Source organism: Diabrotica undecimpunctata, chromosome 7 (genome assembly GCF_040954645.1).
Source record: "Diabrotica undecimpunctata isolate CICGRU chromosome 7, icDiaUnde3, whole genome shotgun sequence".
In the NCBI taxonomy this organism is placed as follows: Eukaryota; Metazoa; Arthropoda; class Insecta; order Coleoptera; family Chrysomelidae; genus Diabrotica; species Diabrotica undecimpunctata.
Window position 1 is genome coordinate 110,949,673 of NC_092809.1, and position 18,299 is coordinate 110,967,971.

Consider the following 18,299-nt stretch of genomic DNA (forward strand, 5'->3'; position numbering starts at 1 on the left):
TAGATTTAATAAAACTTTCATTACCTGTACCTGAAAAATATTATTTTTTACTGCGAAATTTAAATATATTCCCTACTTTATAACTTATAGTATAGTTCTTACTCTAATAATATCGTTTTTGGATTAAATGGAGATTATATGAAAAGTATCTGCTGTATTTATTCCCATAGTAAATTTCTCGTTTAGAGTACAAAAAATAATATTATGCATGAAAACAAAAAGAAGGAAAACATTTTTTTCTGTAGACCAGTAGGTACATTGCAGACCAGTGTAATTTGTAGTCATTAAGGAAGTTTCTATTGATTGAAAATTTCGTCTTGAAATGTTATAGATATTTTTTTTAATATAAAATCAAGCCAGTGTATACTGCATGTATTTCAGATATTTTCATCTTTATCATTGTGTTTTCGAGAATTTAATATAAAGGCACTTCTTCGAAGTTAAAGGAAGTTTCTATTTACAATGTGATAAGAGACCAGTGCAACAATAAATTATTAAATTGAATATATATTAATATAAAATACCCATTAAAATTTATTAACATTTGTACTACTTTTCATACTGTGAAAAACTTACAGCATATTCATAAAATACTTTAAATTTTTGTTGTCATTAACAGCATTTTTTGTTATGTGTTTGATGTTTTGTGCCACTATATACATTTTTTCGAAAGTCCCCACATCTAAGTAGGTTTTATTTTTAGGTATATGGTCGCCCGGGCAAAGGATTGACTTTTCACCAACAAAGGAACATACTAAGAAGGACTACGAGAGCCAAGATGAATCCATTCCTCCTATGTGGACACCCAAAAGTGCAAACTCTAGCCCTGTCGCCGAGAGAAAAGAATTTAGGCCTGTTAATTTTCAATCGCCTGTGTTAAGCAGAAGAAACAGAACGTCTTCTGAGGTAAAAAATTGATATGTTCTTTTAATTAAATAGTAAATGTTTTAAAGAAATATGTGCAGATAATACTTTAAATCAATCTCTAATTTTCTCCTAGTTGTTTTGCTTACATCATTTTACATAAATTCATCTGCCTGCTTCTACCAACAATGTAGAGGTTATTGTTCTGTCTATAGAATAGAAAGAAAACCAGTTAAAGGCAGTAACACCAATGGTCAAAAAAATAACAAACCTGGAATTTGTTCAAGTACTTCAAAAACTGAAAAAAGGTAAAGCGGTTGGACAAAATATCTCTGGAGAAGTATGGACAGCTTTAGGAGAGACGGAATCAAGTTAGTTAATCGGCTTTAATAGAATTATAAAAGTAAAACAACTGTCAGACAAATTAAGAAGCAGTATAACTGCTATAAGTAACTGTTTACAAGACCAAAGAAAATATACAATAATGTAAAAACTACAGCGTTTTAAACTACTTATTTACTTCAGGAAAATATGGATTGATAGACAATACCTAAAATACTTTGGATTTATGCAAGGCAGATTAACAGCAGCTGATGGAACAACAAGGCAACAATCCCAAAAAAAACAAGGCACTTCTCTAATCTAATGGATGTACGTATTTATCGTCCGGCTAATACAGATTCACAACTTTTTGGTAGCCGCAAAAATAAGAGCAATAATTTCAAACGCAAAAAAGAAAAAGGCAAGAAGAGCACTCGCTTTAATTTCAAACTCTTGAAAGAGTCCTGTATGTTAGAAATGTATCAAAATTACCTTGAAAATGAAAACACAATAGATAAGAATTTAACAGCTAGCGAGCAATGGTATATATGTAAAAAAATAAATAAGGAAGCGGCAGATGGCGTCCTAGGACCAGAACAACTCATTCCACGCTAAAGTTGGTTCGATGATGAATGTGAAGATATCATTAAAAGAAAAAATTATGCATATAACCTTGTGCAACAAAGAAGAACACGGGATAAGGAGTAAACGTACAAAAAACTCAGGAAGGAGGAAAAACGCGTGCATGGAAAAAAGCGGACTTTGGAAAACCAGATTATGCAAGAACTTACGGGAAAAAATGAAACTATAAAGTTCTATGACATCCAAAAGAAGACAAGAAAAGAATTCAAACCACAGCTGACGATGGCAAAAATGGACACATAGTTAGTAGCTAACAGTGACGCAGTACAAAGCAGATGGTTTGAACACTTTAAAAAACTACTTGGTACCAACGTGAAAATGACCAAAGGCCAAAAAATAACACCCACCGTAGAACCTCCTTCAATACTGAAAGTGATAGACTCAATCACACGCATCAAAAATAACAAGTCCCAGGAATGAACTGTATCCCTTCAGAGCTCATCCAACATGGAGGTAACAGCATTATACACCAAATTTGTAGCATAATAGTCAAAGTCTAGGAAAAGGAACAAATACCAGAGGAATGGTGCACTGGAATCATATCGACTGCACAAAAAGGAAGATTGGTTGTAATGTAAAAATTATAGGGGTATAACTCTTTTGAACACAATATACAAAATATTCTCCAACACCCTGTACAGCAGTTAAAGTACGTACGTATAGGAACTCCTTGGTAAATATTAAAGTGGTTTTAGGCCAGGTAGGTCAACAATTGATCAGATTTTTGTTTTACAAGAGAAAATACTAATGACTTTAACATTGATACGTTTCATCTCTTTGTGGATTTGAAGTCAGCGTACGTAGCGTCCTAAGATATAAATTATATAAAGCCATGAATATACTTAACTTTCCCCATAAATTAATAAGACTGGTAAAAACAACTATGAGTAAACTGATCTGCAGAGATACAAGGCGATCTGTCACAAGAAATCGAAACATATACGAAGTTACGGCAGGAAAATGCGCTAGCGTGTCTTCTCTTTAATATATCATTAAAAAAGACTATAAGAGATGCCGAGTTACACAACAGGGGAACAATCTGTTTTAAGTCAACGTTAGTTTTGAAGCCAAATAACAGTGCTAGAGCTAGAAACGCCGAACAAAACCTTACCTGACACTATAATTATTAGGTAGTAAATAAGTTTACCTATGTATCAGGGTTCTCTCAAAACAGGTGATAATGACACATGAACGAAGGTTACTAATAGCGAACAAATGTTATTTTAAACTAAACAAGCAGCTAAAAACAGAAATTTAAGCCAAAAAACCAAATTAACAATATATAGAACACTCATCCTACCATTGCTGATATATGGGTCAGAAACATAAACCATCATTAAAATAGACCCAAATGGTCTGTTCGTCTTCGAAAGGAAGATACTACGTAGAATCATGGGCGCAATCTGTGAGAATGGTATTTGGAGCAAGTGATATAATTTCGAATTGTAGGAGAAGTATAAAAAAATAGTTAATGGTAGAGATGTTAATGAATATATTTCATAAAAATAGATAGGCTTAGATGGACTGAACATGTGACGAGATCAAATGAAAATTACCCGCCTAGACGAAATATATTAGCGGCACCAGTAGGAAATAAAAGTAGAGGTAGAGCAAGATTGAGATGGAGGAATGGTGTGGACGTGGACGCGTCATCGTTGGCGATGAACAAAACCGACTGGCGAAGTAGACTGGGGAAAGTCGAAGCTCAACTAGGACTGTAGCACCACTAATAATGATGATGATGATGAAAAAAGGTAAAAATAACGAAACAAACGCTCATGCGGTACTCATTGTTCTTAAGAAAGCATAATTATGATCAAAATTCCTCAAGAAATTTTGTGGCCGACGCTCAATAAGTAAGGAATTCCTGATGAGTATGTGAAGATTATGATAGAGTCAGTGCTTAATCCCTACTTATTCTTCTTAGCTTTGGATCAGATAAGAGGGTAATTACAGGGTAATATTCCTTAGTATTTAATCTATGTTAATGATGTTATTAGAAAATATTGGAAGGAATTTTGAATGAAAACTGGCGCAGTGAAGAGAAAACCTTGAAGAAAGAGGATAAAACTCAGTAGGACAACAATAGGGTATTTGAAATGGTTATTTAAAGATGGAGTTACTACAAAAAGATAATAACTTTTGATGATAAAATGATTGTGAAAAATGATAGTTTTAAGTACGTAGGATACTTATTATATTGTGAAGCAAAGAGAATTATGATGATAATTGAAAAGAAACTAAATGCAATATGTCTTGAATTTTTTATGGTTTTTTTATCATTGACAACGAAATTACTAACAAAAGAACTTTACTGTCTGATTTGATGTGGTAGTCTTTTCAGAGACCAACCACATACTATTATTACTTTTTCTGGCAGGTGCCCTCAGGTTAAACTTGATTTTATGTAGTCAAATAACCATGCTCCAAACAAGTCGTCAAAAGACATCATGTCAAAAATACTGACAGTACCATTTTAAACTCTAATTTTTTTAATGTATCTTATATTCTCTATGTGCCATGAAGCAGATAACGACAAAAATGTTGTTGACTTTAAACTTGGTGGTCTGCTAGTTTGATACAGCTCTCAGTAGCAATATTTCTATATAAATTTATTGTAGTTAAAATATAATTAAAATTCTTCTTCTTCTTCTTCTTCTTCTTCGGCTTTTCCCATTATGAGTTCGCCGTTTTCGTCCTCCACAGCACTCTATTCTCCCAGTCACCTTCTCTGAGGTCTTGATCTATCATAGCATTTCCAACGTATGTTTTCCATCTTGTAGCAGGTCTTCCTCTCCGTCTTCTTCCCGGCGGGTCCCAGTTTAATATTCTTTTCGGCCACCTATGCTCTGGCATTCTTTGTACATGCCCTTAACACTGCAGGTCTCTGTTTTCCAACTTTTTTGTAATTGAGCATTTTACTTCCATTCTGTTCCATATTTCCCCCGTTCTTATTCTATCCGCTCTTGTGATTTGTAAACATCTTCTCATAAAGTCCAGTTCAACTGTTCTTATTTTATTTCGTATTGTTGTTGTCATTGAAATCACATCACTATGCTTTGAAAGATCCTCTTTTTGTTTTCTTTGGTTATTTGGTTATGGTGTTGTTCCATATCACTCCATGAAGTGCTCTTGTGGCTTGTTTTCCCCGTGCTATTTTCATTTCTATATCTTTCATACAAGTACCATCTCGGCTAATCATTGACCCTAAATACTTAAAAGCCTTACAACTCTTAATAGTCTCTTCTTCTAAACTTAAGTTCAAATCTGCAACCTCGGGTCCAATACATAAGTATTCGGTCTTGCACATATTTATCTTGAGTCCCCAAAGTTCATATTCTTCCTTTAATTTCCTTATCATATATTCCATATCCTCCCTGTCTTGTGCAAAAATGACTTGATCATCTGCGAAAAGTAGTGAATGTAATATATTCTCTTGTACTGGTATGCCCATTGTTCCGCATTTTCTATACCATCTTTTCAAAGCCTGATCTATATATATGTTAAAAAGTGTAGGTGAGAGACCACATCCCTGTTTGAGGCCTTTTGTTGCGGTGATTGTTTTTGTTATTTCATTACCTAACTTTATTTGCACTTGTGTTTCTTTATACAGTCTTTGTGTTATATTCACCCATTTCTCTCTAACGCGCATTCTTCTCATTGCTTTCCATAGTTGTTTCCTGGGCACGCTATTGTATGCTTTCTCTAAGTCGATAAAGGTCATATGTGTTTCAATGTTTTTTTCTTTGTTCTTTTCAATCACCTGTCTCATAATGAATATACTATCTAAACATGATCTGGCTTTTCGGAATCCGGCTTGTTCTTCGCTATAATGGTCCATGTGTTGTTCTAGTTTTTCTTATATAACTGATGAAAAGATTCTTGCTATTGAAGGCATTACACTGATCCCTCTGTAGTTATTTGGTGACCTTTTGTCACCTTTTTTGAAAATGGAGGACATGTATGATAAATTAAACTCATCGGGAATCTTCTCTCCTGCTTCGATTTTATTGAACAATATTCGTATAAAGGATACTATCCTTGCGCCTCCATATTTCAGCAGTTCCATTTTTATGTTCCCTGGTCCTGGTGCTTTATTGTTTTTGGATTTCTAGTGCTTTATTTATATCTTCCTCTGTGATTTCTGCTTCCTCAGTTATTATTGTCACAGGGTCGTATGAGATATACTCCGGCCTATTCTCCTGCAATAATTTTGTGTAATGCTTTGTCCACTCTTTTGATGTAATTATCTGTATGGTATTTTTACTTCGTTTATTACTTCTGATATTTTTTATTTTTTTCCATGCTTCCGTTGATCTGTTATACCCTATCGTGTTGTCTATGTCTCTGCACATTCTCTCCCAGTATTCGTTTTTCTCGAGCTTTATTCTTTGTTTAACTTGTTGTCTGAGGGTAACATATTCTCCCCGTGTTCCTGGGGTTCTGTCGTTTAGCCATTTATGAAATGCACTTTTTTTCTTTAATCATCTCTTCTAAGTCGTCGCTGTATTTCTCCAAATATGTATTCTTATGTTGTTCAATACCCAGCACTTCGTTTGCCGCTTTGTTTATTTTTTCCTTTAGGTGTTGATACATTTCTGTTGGGGTCCATTCTTCGTTCATCTGTAACATATTCTGTAGCCTATTCTGATATAGTGTTCGAGTACTAAATTGTTGTAGAAGTTCTACTTTATACCTCGTATTTGCGATTTTTTGCATCTCCTCATCTTTCTGGATATTGTCTTTTTGTCGTCTTCCCGTATATATGAATTTTCCTAGCACTAATCGGTGGTTACTTGCACATTCTGCTTGTCTGTATACTCTTACATCTTGTATTATTGTTTTTCTGACTTTCCTTACTATTATTAAATCAATAATAATTGATCTTTGGTTTCTACTAGGTTCTTCCCATGTGTATCTATGTATGTTTTTATGCTGGAATCTTGTGTTGGTTATGGCTAAATCGTATTCTCGACATATTTCGATTAGCCGACTTCCATTGTCCTTTCTAATTTCGTCTTCTCCGAATCGTCCCACTATATCTTCATCATCCTTTCCTATGTGGCTGTTAACATTAAATTATTATTCATTATTATACATATTATTATAATATTATTATTATTATGTGAATTAAAATTCACATATAAAAAATAACATACTAATTTGAACATTTTTAGAACTTGGGATCAAAAACACAAGTTCAGGCGCCTCCTTGGAAAAACCAAGATTATAGTAGCGATACAGGATCAGCACCCACAGTAGACCGAAGGCTGCCTACAAGTCGATCAACTCCCGCTACAGGTTTTTCCGAATTTTCCAGTACGTCACGTCTTCCTAAGGCACAAAACCCTACTATCACGCTTCTGCAGAAAGCTAGAGGTAAATACGATTAACAAATAATAAAACATGCAAAATTTTTAAAAATTTTATACAATATATATAATTTTTTATTGTAGAAGGTCAACTTCCAAAAGGAGCATCTTATATTGATCAAGAACCGAGACAATACAGGTTGAAAAACGAGAGACCTCCTTTAGCTGGACCTGGTGAAATTTGTAAGTATTTCCATATGGAATGAAAGTGTATATATTTTTAGTATATTATCATGTATTTCCTAAAAAAACGGTTCAACACGACGAAAACCTGATTATTTCAAATAGGTGCCAGCAAAGTAAGGACAGCCTTGTTAGGATTAGGTTGAAGTGGAAAAAATCCAAAAATCCAATGTCTCACACTGTGATGACTATCGAATATTAAGCATGATGTCTCATGTCCTTAAAACTTTTCTCAGATTCATTCATGCACGAATTTACAAAAAGTGTGAGTTTAAGATTAGTGACACTCAATTCTGATTTCGAAATGGATTTGGAACACGAGAAGTTCTTTTTGCCTTAAATGTATTAACACAACCATGTATATGCATGTTTTATTGACTACCGAAAAGCATTTAACTGTGTTAACCATCAAAAGATGATCAAAATTCTGAGAACAACTGGAATTGAGGGACAAGACTTGCGAGTTATTTCAGAACTATATTGGCACCAACGGCAATAATTATTGAAATAGATCACGAAGATATACGAATTCGACGAGGTGTGCGACAAGGTTGCGTCTTATCACCGCTATTGTTTAATCTGTATTCGGAATCTATATTCAGAAAAGCATTGGAATCAAGGTTAATGGAACCAGCATGGACCACATCAGTTACGCTGATAATACCGTCCTAATAACAAGCAACGCACAAGAACTACAAAATACGAAAATAGCGAAATGTTTCGTTTACATCTAAAGGTGGTGGCATATTATCGTGCACGTTGCGTTTCCAGCACATAGCGTTTAGTTTCCGAAAAATATAATTTAAATGGTTTTAGATATGAACAGCGCACACTGTTCGGAACATTGCGGTTCAGACACTTAACATTTCCATTCAGTATATTTGAAAACAATATTTTACTGATGCCGACGGCTACGTAACGAGCCGTAACCGGTTGGTAAGGATAATGTGAATTAGATGTCCGTCGTTGTTCCCTTGTTTATTTAGGTATTTGTTTGATTTTGATACAGAGTATTTAAAAAAATCATTTTCGAGGCTATTTTGTCATTTATGCATGTGTTTTTATTGCTTTGTGACAATTAATCACGGAAGTAATAAACAAGTAGGACTTTTGTACGGAAGTAAACCTCTTCTTTTTAAAAATACTTTTTAGTTTGATATGTATGGCTTCGTTAAATGTAGTATTTTGTTTTTTTAACTGAAGATGAAATTAAATTTAAAACATATTTAAACTGAATCCTATTCATTCTAAAATAATTTTTAAACCTATTAATTATTATTAAATTCCTAATTGTTTATTACTTTTGTGATTAATTGTCACAAAGCAATAAAAACACATGCATAAATGACAAAATAGCCTCGAAAATTATTTTTTTAAATACTCTGTATCAAAATCAAACAAAGACCTAAATAAACAACAAGGGGAAAACGACGGACATCTATTTAACATTATCCTTACAAACCGGTTTTTGCAAAGGTTTTAGAGCAAATATCAACAGCCAGTGTAATCCAAAAAAAAAAGAAATCCTATCAAGAATCGAACAAGCGAGAAGAAAACACCAAATTACCTACCTTCGAAAGGAGACGCAATAAAAAGAAGAGGGTTGGGTAGAAATAAACTTAGTAGAGCAGAAGTAGCTATTACGATAAAACAGGGACGAGCTGAATTCGCAAGTTATTGTAGGGAGGCATGCGATACTAAATGCAATGCGTACTAAAGCGATTAGCGTCATGGTTGTTCGATAGGATATAAATAATAAAATTACCCATAAGAATTTGATTGCTGATATCTATTTTTTTGATCTGTCTTATCTATCTCATGCTTATCTATTGTTATTGTTTTTATTATTATCCAGATTTAAGCCATACGGCTTTCACTCCATCTAAGGGTAAAATTCACTCAATCCAGATACTTACGGTATCAAAAGGATTAATCTGTCCGTGGGACTCTTGTGGGACTCTTTCTGTACAGGAAAGTTCCATTAAGCATCTGGATCTCGAGAGTAGCATCATTTTCTGCATGATCTAATAGAGATGTTTAATAAGACCCAGCCGTTTTATGTTCTCTAAGAGGCTCTCCAGTATGACTCCAGTAGTAGAGAGAATAATAGGTATGGTCTGGGTTTTTTCCATTATGCATTACCTCTTTATTTGTATTTCTATAGCTCTGTACTAAGCGAGCTTTTCGTTGTATTTAACTCGCAGATTATTATTGTTTGCATAGTCAGTTTATTAACTAGTATGAGATCCGGTATATTATGTGCCACTGGTTGGTCTATAAATATAGTACGTTCCCAGTATAGCTTTGTAGTTGTTTTTTTCAGGTATATTGTCAGGGACGTATTGATAATAAGAGAGATGATCGGTTTTGAGAAGTCCATGTGTACTAGCTAGTTTTTGGTGAATATTTTTTCCTACTGAGTCATGGCGTTCTTTATAATCAGTTCGGACAAACTCCTGGCAGAATACTGGTAGAATCCTGAAGATATCCTATACCGACCAAGTTACTAACCAGGACGTTTTATTAAGAATGCAAAAAGGAAAAGAGTTTTTAACCACAATAAAAACAGCCAAAATTGAATACCTCAGTCACATCATGAGGAACAGCGAAAGATATAGGTTGCTGCAATTAATTCTTCAAAGAAAAGTAGAAGGAAAACGATGACCAGGAAGGCGCAGAATTTCCTGCCTGAAAAATCTACGTACGTGGTTCAATACAACAATCACAAATCTTCTCAGAGCCGCACAAAATATAGATTGTCATGATGGTCGCCAACATCCGAAACGGATAGTCACTACAAAAAGAAAAAAAATTTTTAGTTGGAATATTCTGATCCTAAATGCAAAGTAGCAAACACTCTGTTTCTGGAAATATCTTTCCTTGTGGCAGCCAGTAATTTTTGTAGTTCTTGTAGCATTCTTGAGATATGTCATCCGTGCAGAGGTTTACTCATCTAGGTGCGCATTTTTCTTGCTTAGACAGGTGGTTTATGCGCATTCCTTGTTCCCTCAGTTTAAACGGAGTTGTGTCATTTACTGCGTGAACTGCGCGATGCCAAGTAGATGGCTCAGCCTGCGTCTAAGTTCTTAAATTATAAACTCTAAGTTGCTACCTTGTCCATAAGTCCTCTTTCCTCTAGATATCGTGCGTGCTAATGTTGTTCTCTCTACTGCACTGCGTGGATGATGTTTTGTTTCTTTGTGAGAAATGTTCTTACTTTACGCTGAATCTGTATACGTTTTTGACCACTTTATAATACTAAATGAGTAGCTAAGCGCGGAATAGGTGTACCTACATATTTACTACCTTTAACCGATTTTTACTATTAAGATATGACCGATTTAGTTGTCTTACTCTTACGAACTCCGGAAGTTAGTTCAGTTTTCATTTGTTTATGGTCAATTTTTCGCGTTTGCGTTACTCCGAGACATACCTTACTATTATTTTTATTATTAATTAGAATATTCTATGCAGCATGCGTTATTTTTTTATTGTGTCTTTACTCAGTAGGATGTATACATATAGTTTATTGCTAAAGTTCTTCTCAGAGCCTTCTTCCAGTGCGTCAGAGTTTTTCGATTTCTTTCTAACGCATTAACGAACGAATTACGAACATTTCGGCCATCCTTTCGAAGTGTAAAAGAGTGAAGTGATCGTTGTTCAGGTCATTATTTTGTGTTTTGGATTATTTATTTTTTCATTAAAATATTTTAGAAATGCCAAGATATTTATATGGAAAAGAAACAAGTACTGATACTCAAATTACAAATTACAACAAAGAATTAAATCGTATATCGAATCTAATCGATTATCTCATTAAATAGAATCGATTATCGAATTAAATGGATTATTGAATCAAATCTATTATCGAAACGAATCGATTATCGATTCGAAGCGATTACCGAATCGAATTGAATCGATTATCGAATCAAATCAAATATCGCATCTAATCGAATCGATTATCTAATTCAATCGATTACCGAATCAAATCGAATCGATTATCGAATTGAATTGATTATGAAATCAAATAGAATTAATTTTATCGAATTGAATTGATTATGAAATCGAATAGAATTTATTTTATCGAATTGAATTGATTATAAAATCGAATAGAATCGATTTTATCAAATCGGATCAATTTTCCAATCGAATTGAATCAAATATCGAATATAATCAAATATCGAATCAAATTGAATTGATTATCGAATCGATTGTCAAATCGAATAGAAATAAAATAAAATAGAATGGAATAAAATAAAATAAATTAAAGTAAATTAAAACCATCGCTCCTCGTTTAGACGATAAAAAAGCTATGCTTCCTCTCCTCGGTCACTCCCGGGGTGCCATATCCACATTAATAAAAAATTTGAAAACAATTTTTTGTGTGATAAACAAACAAAAAATGACGGCAAATTATTTAATTATATAACTAGAAAACAAACTGACTATGCTTGTATTATTTACAATTATAAAAAACAATAAATGGATGTGTCATATTTAAATGTTTACATATTTATAAATTTAATAAAAAATATTGTTAACTATTTAATCCACATTGCAATAAAAGTACTAGTTTAATACCATAAGCTTTTCACCTGAGGCTAAGTAAGATTCTGGCATTTGTCAGATTCGTCAATAATTACATGAAATAATTCTCGAAGCATCCAATACATTATATGACGTCATAATTAATGACGCAGTGAAAGAAGGCTCTTAGAAGAACCATACCATTTATATGAATATTTATTTACTTATTTATTGGTTTTGAGGACATTCTTGTGTAAAATTAGCCTTAGTGTAAATTTTGCATATTAGAGAATAACTATTTTTTTGGAAATAAGATCTGAAAATTATAAGGGAAAAATAATTCTCTGGAAATAAGAAAAGGCATTATTGATTTATTGAGTGATGGATTTTAGTGTATAGGTATGAGGAACAATTCACAGAACATTGAACAAAGAAAACATAAAATACTGATTTAGAGACAATCAAATTTTTTATAAATATTTATATGTGCGTAATTGCTATCTTATTTGATAATTATTTTTAAAATGTCTTAAAATATAAATTATTGTTTAGATAAAAAAAAATTCAATAAAATCTATACTTATAAATTTATTTTCTATCTTGATAAGATATTTTAAACTTGTTTTAGTGTATCAAATTAAACACGAGTATACAAGCGAATCCGAAAACGAAAAATCTCGAAAAATGACAGACTTAGGGCCTAGAAAATTCGAAGGAATTGGTCCCGTTACCAAAGATGGTCTTCCACTGGTTCTTAGATCTGTAAGTAAATATATTTCTTATTTTTATTTTTTTTAATAACAAATTTTTAAATATACAAAATTGTTATCTCTAAACAAATTATACGAAATAGTAAATAACAACCTTCTTTTGTCTAGGACAGTTTTGCCAGGTTACCTTCAGTCTTCTTATTTTCTGTGTGATCTTTATTTTTTATATTTTTTACGCCATATATTTACTTTTTATACTATGTTTTGGCTGCTGGTGTTATATCTATTTGAATTCTATTATTATTCTCTTTTTTATTAAAATTCTATATATTTTTCGTATGTCATTCCCAACAGTATTGTTTTTTTCAGTTGTGTGCTCATTTTTGGTATTCTTTTGAACTGTATAATAATAAAGAAGAGCATCCAAAATATTTTACAAATGTTGGAGTCAGCGGAAATGTGGTTCTCCGATTGGTCACAATAATTCCAAGAAATGCTTACCATAAGATATATTTTAATAACTGGTTTACAGTTGCAAATTGAACTGGACAAGTTGTATATTCCCTCTGTAGGTACGGTGCATCCTAACAAATTCTTTTTCTTGTTGCGCCGTCTCCTTTCGAAGGTTGGCGATCCAAATGGCAATTGTAGCTTTGGAAACTTCTGCGCGAAAGATTTCTATGGATGAGCGGTCAAACCATGTCCTCAGGTCTTTGAGTCACAAGTTCTGGCGTCTTTTGCCAACTGATCTTTTGCCCTGCACTTTACCTTCCAATATGATTTGGAGTAATTCATATCTTTCACCTCTCAATACATGACCCAAGTATTGTATTTTTCCCTCTTTGAATATGCTGAGTAATTTTTTTGATTACTCATACGCCGAAGAACCTCACCATTGGTAACTTTTTGTATCCATGGAATTCTCAGCATCCGTCTGTGTATATACATTTCAAAGGCATCTATTCTTTTTTCTTGTCCTGAATCCATTGACTGAGCAACTTTCACAGCTCTACAGCAAAACAGAGAAAACGTAACACCTGATCATTCAAATTCTGAACTCTAGACTAAGGTCTGATCTAGTATATAATGTTTTCATATTCATAAGTGTTTTTCCGACTTGTTCGATTTTTGGCAGGATTTCTTTTTTTTTATTACACTGTTGATATTTGCTCCCAAATATTTTATGGAAGTTACCTGTTCTATTATTTGTCCCTTGGCGTACAAATGTACGTTTGTTGATGTTCACCGAACATTTTACTATGACGAACTACCGCATTTATTATATTTTGTAGTTCTTGTGCCTTGCTTGCTATTAGGACGGTATCTTCAGCGTAGGTACCTGATGTTGTCTTTGCTGGTTCCGTTAATCTTGATTCCACGTTGAACCTCATGCTTTTCTGAATGTAGATTTCGAATACAGAGTACATAATAGTGGTGAGGTGACGCAACCTTGTCACACTCCTCATCGAATTCGTATATCTTCGGATGTTGTGTGCTCTATTTCAATTGTTGCCTTTTGATGCCAATATAGTTCTGAGATAATTCGCAAGTCTTGTTTTTCAATTCCAGTTGTTCTCAGAATTTTGATCATCTTTTGATGGTTAACGCAGTCAAATGCTTTTTGACAATTAATAAAACATGCATATGCATCTACATTAATGTCTTGTTGTGTTAACACATCGACACTAAATCGTTGTGTTAACACATTTAAGGCAAAAAGTGCTTCTCGTGTTCCCAATCCATTTCGAAATCCGAATTGAGTGTCATTCATCTGAAACTCACACTTCTTGTAAATTCCAGTATGAATTTACTAACAGATTGAAAGGATGTAATTTCTCTACCGACAAAGATATGAAAAAGAAAGGAAGGGGGAGTTTCGAAGAACTTGTCTACAAGAAAGAAGGAATAACCCTTAGAGTAGTCAAATGGTGCTACAATAAGCCGGTTCAAAGCATCTATTGCCGCTTGTCTTTGTCAAGAGGGTAAAGGGAGGCTTAAGAAGTGGGGAAGGCCCAGTATATCTATAATAGAACAAGAAATAGAGCAGAAAACGGCAAAAAGACCTATCGCTTCTCTACTGGAAAAACACATACCGAAAGACGGAATAGACAATTGGCCTAAATTTTCAGAAAAGCGCGGTCGTTGCAAGAAACCGGGATGCCTAGGCGTGCTAAAAGTAATATGTAAATTTGTGCTTCACTACTAATTCTAATTGCTTTGTGGACTTTCATAAAAATTAACATTTTTTTCATTGTAACTTGAGTCACAAACCCTATTAAAACAAAGAAAATAGAGAATTAAAAAAATCTTCAAAAATGTTTTAATTTGATCCTATTTTGTAATTCTATAACAGTAGAAATTTATTTGCAGTTAAAAACAAATTAGGCAGTACAGGGTTAAGATAAAAAAAAGAAAGATAAGAGATAGGAAGAAGAAAATATTTCTCCATAATAGGACATATTGGACATAAATGACAATTTGAAAGCAAATATTTTAACTCGTTTTTAATTGAGTGTTGTTTTTAGGAAATAAAAGACGAAAATCAATCAAAATGGTACAAAAGGATGTACGATACTATTCATAAACAGAAGCCTCATAATGGTGAGTATATTTAAAAATAACATTCTTAAAATTAGGTTCAAATATATTCAAATAAACAAGGAAATAAAATATGTATGTTGCATGTTTAAATTTGTTTTGAAACATTTTCAAAAGGTTAATTGTATTTGTAATGATTAGTAGATCCAACGTATATGTCGATATTTCATTGCACGAAAATTCAGCTCGTATATGTTTTTTGGTACCCAAGTCACAAGTAACTTTAATGATTTCAATCAAATCCGTTTAAGTTGGTATTTCGACCAATACGTAGGTAAGAAGCAGTTTTCCCATAAGAATATTCGCTGACTAACAATAGTGGGTTTTGTTTTATTCTAATATCTTTCTCGCCCAATTTGACAGACTTTTAACACATGCAGCATTCGTGATAATATATTCCAACGAATGACTTGTCAGCTGTATCAAACACATAGTTACCACAAAACAACATTTTGGTACAGCTATTATATAAAAAGAGCAATATAGTAATAAAACTTTATATTGCAGTGGAATATAATTCAAAACTGTAACAAATCTTCTAAGTGTATGCAACCTGTGTTGAAATGCGTTGTGTATGTTGCCTACCCTGTAGGTCGCTCTGCGTCCTGTATTATTGGTGGTGATGTGCCATGCGTCCTACTAGAAAAAGGGCCATACAGATTATTAGTATTAGTTTTTCTTTGACTTAAGAGGTTATAACGCTTTATGTTTTGTTTTTTATCTAAGTCTTGTTAATCTTCAGTTTGTTCATGTAAGAACAGTGCTAAATAAATACCTGTTAATATTGAAAATCCATTCTTTCCCTAAGTAAAAATAATTGAACGAACTCAACGATAATTAAAGGGGAAAAATAACAACATTACCCCCCTTACAAAACAACGTTGTCACTTTTTTAATCGAGACTCTTGTTTTCTTGTATTCAGTATTCTTGTAGTAAAATTAGCTTTCTGTTATTTAGTGTTTTTTATCCGTGTCTCTAAGTAGTTTATAGACACATAATTGTTTCTATTTTCTACCATCTAAGGTAGATGGTAGCTACATACTTGTTTCCATTTTGTAAATAAAAACATGGATAAGGCTCGACCTCTTCATCTGAGTTTATCTTGATCCTATGTCCTATAATCTCGGTATAATCTAAGTAGTCCTTCAAGACGAGATCATTACCTCTAACAGAAACAGGATTCTACAGAAGCTGTTCTATTGAGTTGGAGGTGCGGCTGTAGAACCGAAATTGGGATCAGTGAAACCTATTTGGGGCAGAGGGAGAATCCGCGACTGAAGCCGTCTCTCTGCCTAATCCCTAGACATTTTTATCTGTGAAGTTAAAAGAGTCACTCACTTCTGAGTCCTCTTCTAAACCATCTCTTTTTATCTCGTGCCCATTATGTTTTCTTGCGGTAATGACGAAGTGTTGTCATGCACGGGGCTGACAAGGCTATAATCATTTAGAGTTCGTCAGTTCTCTGGTGCATCGCTTAGGCAACACTTTTCACCCTGTGTCATGGGCCTAATGCAATTGGGAAGCCCAGTAGTCACAGGACACATCTCACTAAATAGTAAGTCAATTGTGGTGTGACTGCCTTGTGATTTGCTGATTACGGTGTAGATGGGCGCACATGCTTAACATAGAGCTTGTAGAAAATTTTATGTTAATCGTGTTGGAAATGAGAACTTCCCTAATAAGTCTATCCTACGTGATTACTTGCGAACTAAAACTCCTAGTCTTAAGCATGCACGAAACCACTGTTTGGTTATCAAAATCCTATACATCAGCAAATGAATTCCTTGATATTGTTACTTGGGTACTACAATATGCACGACTACCTACATGTTTTATTGTTTCATTCTTGTAAAGGTTTAGCAAAGTTTTTGAATTAATTTACATCAATACTATACTTTGTTGCAACGTTCTTTTAAGTTTTGTATAAAATAACTATTACTAGGGTGACAAATTTAGTAAGTAATCATCGTAATGATAGAAGAATAAAACTACAAGAAGAATATACCAAGGCTGGCCTAGATATTAACTTCGCGAAAACAGAGTACCTATCTACAAGTGAAGAAGACATAGAAGATCTACAGATTGATGACAACGTAACAATCAAAGGAAAGGATAAATTTAAATACCTGGGGTTTATAATCACGAAAAAGGCAACAACAGAGGAAGAAATTACACAAAGATTAGGACAAACAAGGACAGCAATCCGACAACTTAACTCAGTATGGTGGGATAGACACCTAAATATGAAGACAAAAACGCAGATTTATAAAACATTAGTGCAAAGTGTTATGACATATGGGGCCGAAAATTGGATCATAAACAAGAAAAACAGCAGTAAGATAATAGCAACAGAGATGGAATGCCTGCGAAGATGCTGCAGAGTAACAAGAATGGATAGGAGAAGTAATGACGAAATAAAGCAAAGAACATCAATAGAAACAGACATACTAACATATATAGAACAAAAAAGACTAAAGTGGTATGGACATGTAAGAAGAGCTAGCGACAGCAGATGGATAAAGAGAATAACCGAATGGAGCCCCATAGGAAGGAGGAAAAGAGGACGACCCCGAAAATCCTGGAGGAACGAAGTAGACGACGCCATGAGTAAGAGAGGACTAAACGATGGAGAATGGAACACCAGAGAGAGATGGAAACGGTTGAGCGAGGGAAGGCAGTGAATACTGTAGAATCCCTAAATATATATATCATCGTAATGATGTTGCTTAATCAATTTAATATATAGTCACATGGATACATAAAATCTACTGGAAACATGAACAGTGAAAGAAAAATTAGACAATGATGTATACTCTCACCATTGTTATTTACCATATACTCAGAAGAAACTTTGTACTCGTCAAAACGCGACTAAGATTATTAACAGCGTCCAGTATGTCGATATTATACTACCAATGACTAAAATGAAACAACAAAACAGCAATGAAATCAGACAAGATCACCAAAACTTTTCACCAAGCACCCGAAGAGTGCTTATCTGTATATTGGTAAACTTAAAAAGCTTGGTATATAATTAACATAAATGGACACTGTGTTGCAACCTGTGCTGTGAAAAAAAAA

At 33.6% G+C, this 18,299-nt stretch overlaps 1 protein-coding gene across 14 annotated transcripts in view; it reads left to right on the top strand.

Annotated features, from left to right (window-relative positions):
- Window positions 1-18,299, top strand: part of CAP (Cbl-associated protein) — a 573,660-nt gene that overhangs the window by 425,931 nt on the left and 129,430 nt on the right. For all 14 annotated transcript variants that reach the window (XM_072537967.1, XM_072537966.1, XM_072537968.1 and 11 more), the window contains 5 exons: window positions 704-906; window positions 7,005-7,206; window positions 7,284-7,382; window positions 12,538-12,671; window positions 15,145-15,220. In XM_072537967.1, coding sequence (XP_072394068.1) covers window positions 704-906; window positions 7,005-7,206; window positions 7,284-7,382; window positions 12,538-12,671; window positions 15,145-15,220 — 714 coding nt within the window. The remainder of the gene's footprint in view (window positions 1-703; window positions 907-7,004; window positions 7,207-7,283; window positions 7,383-12,537; window positions 12,672-15,144; window positions 15,221-18,299) is intronic.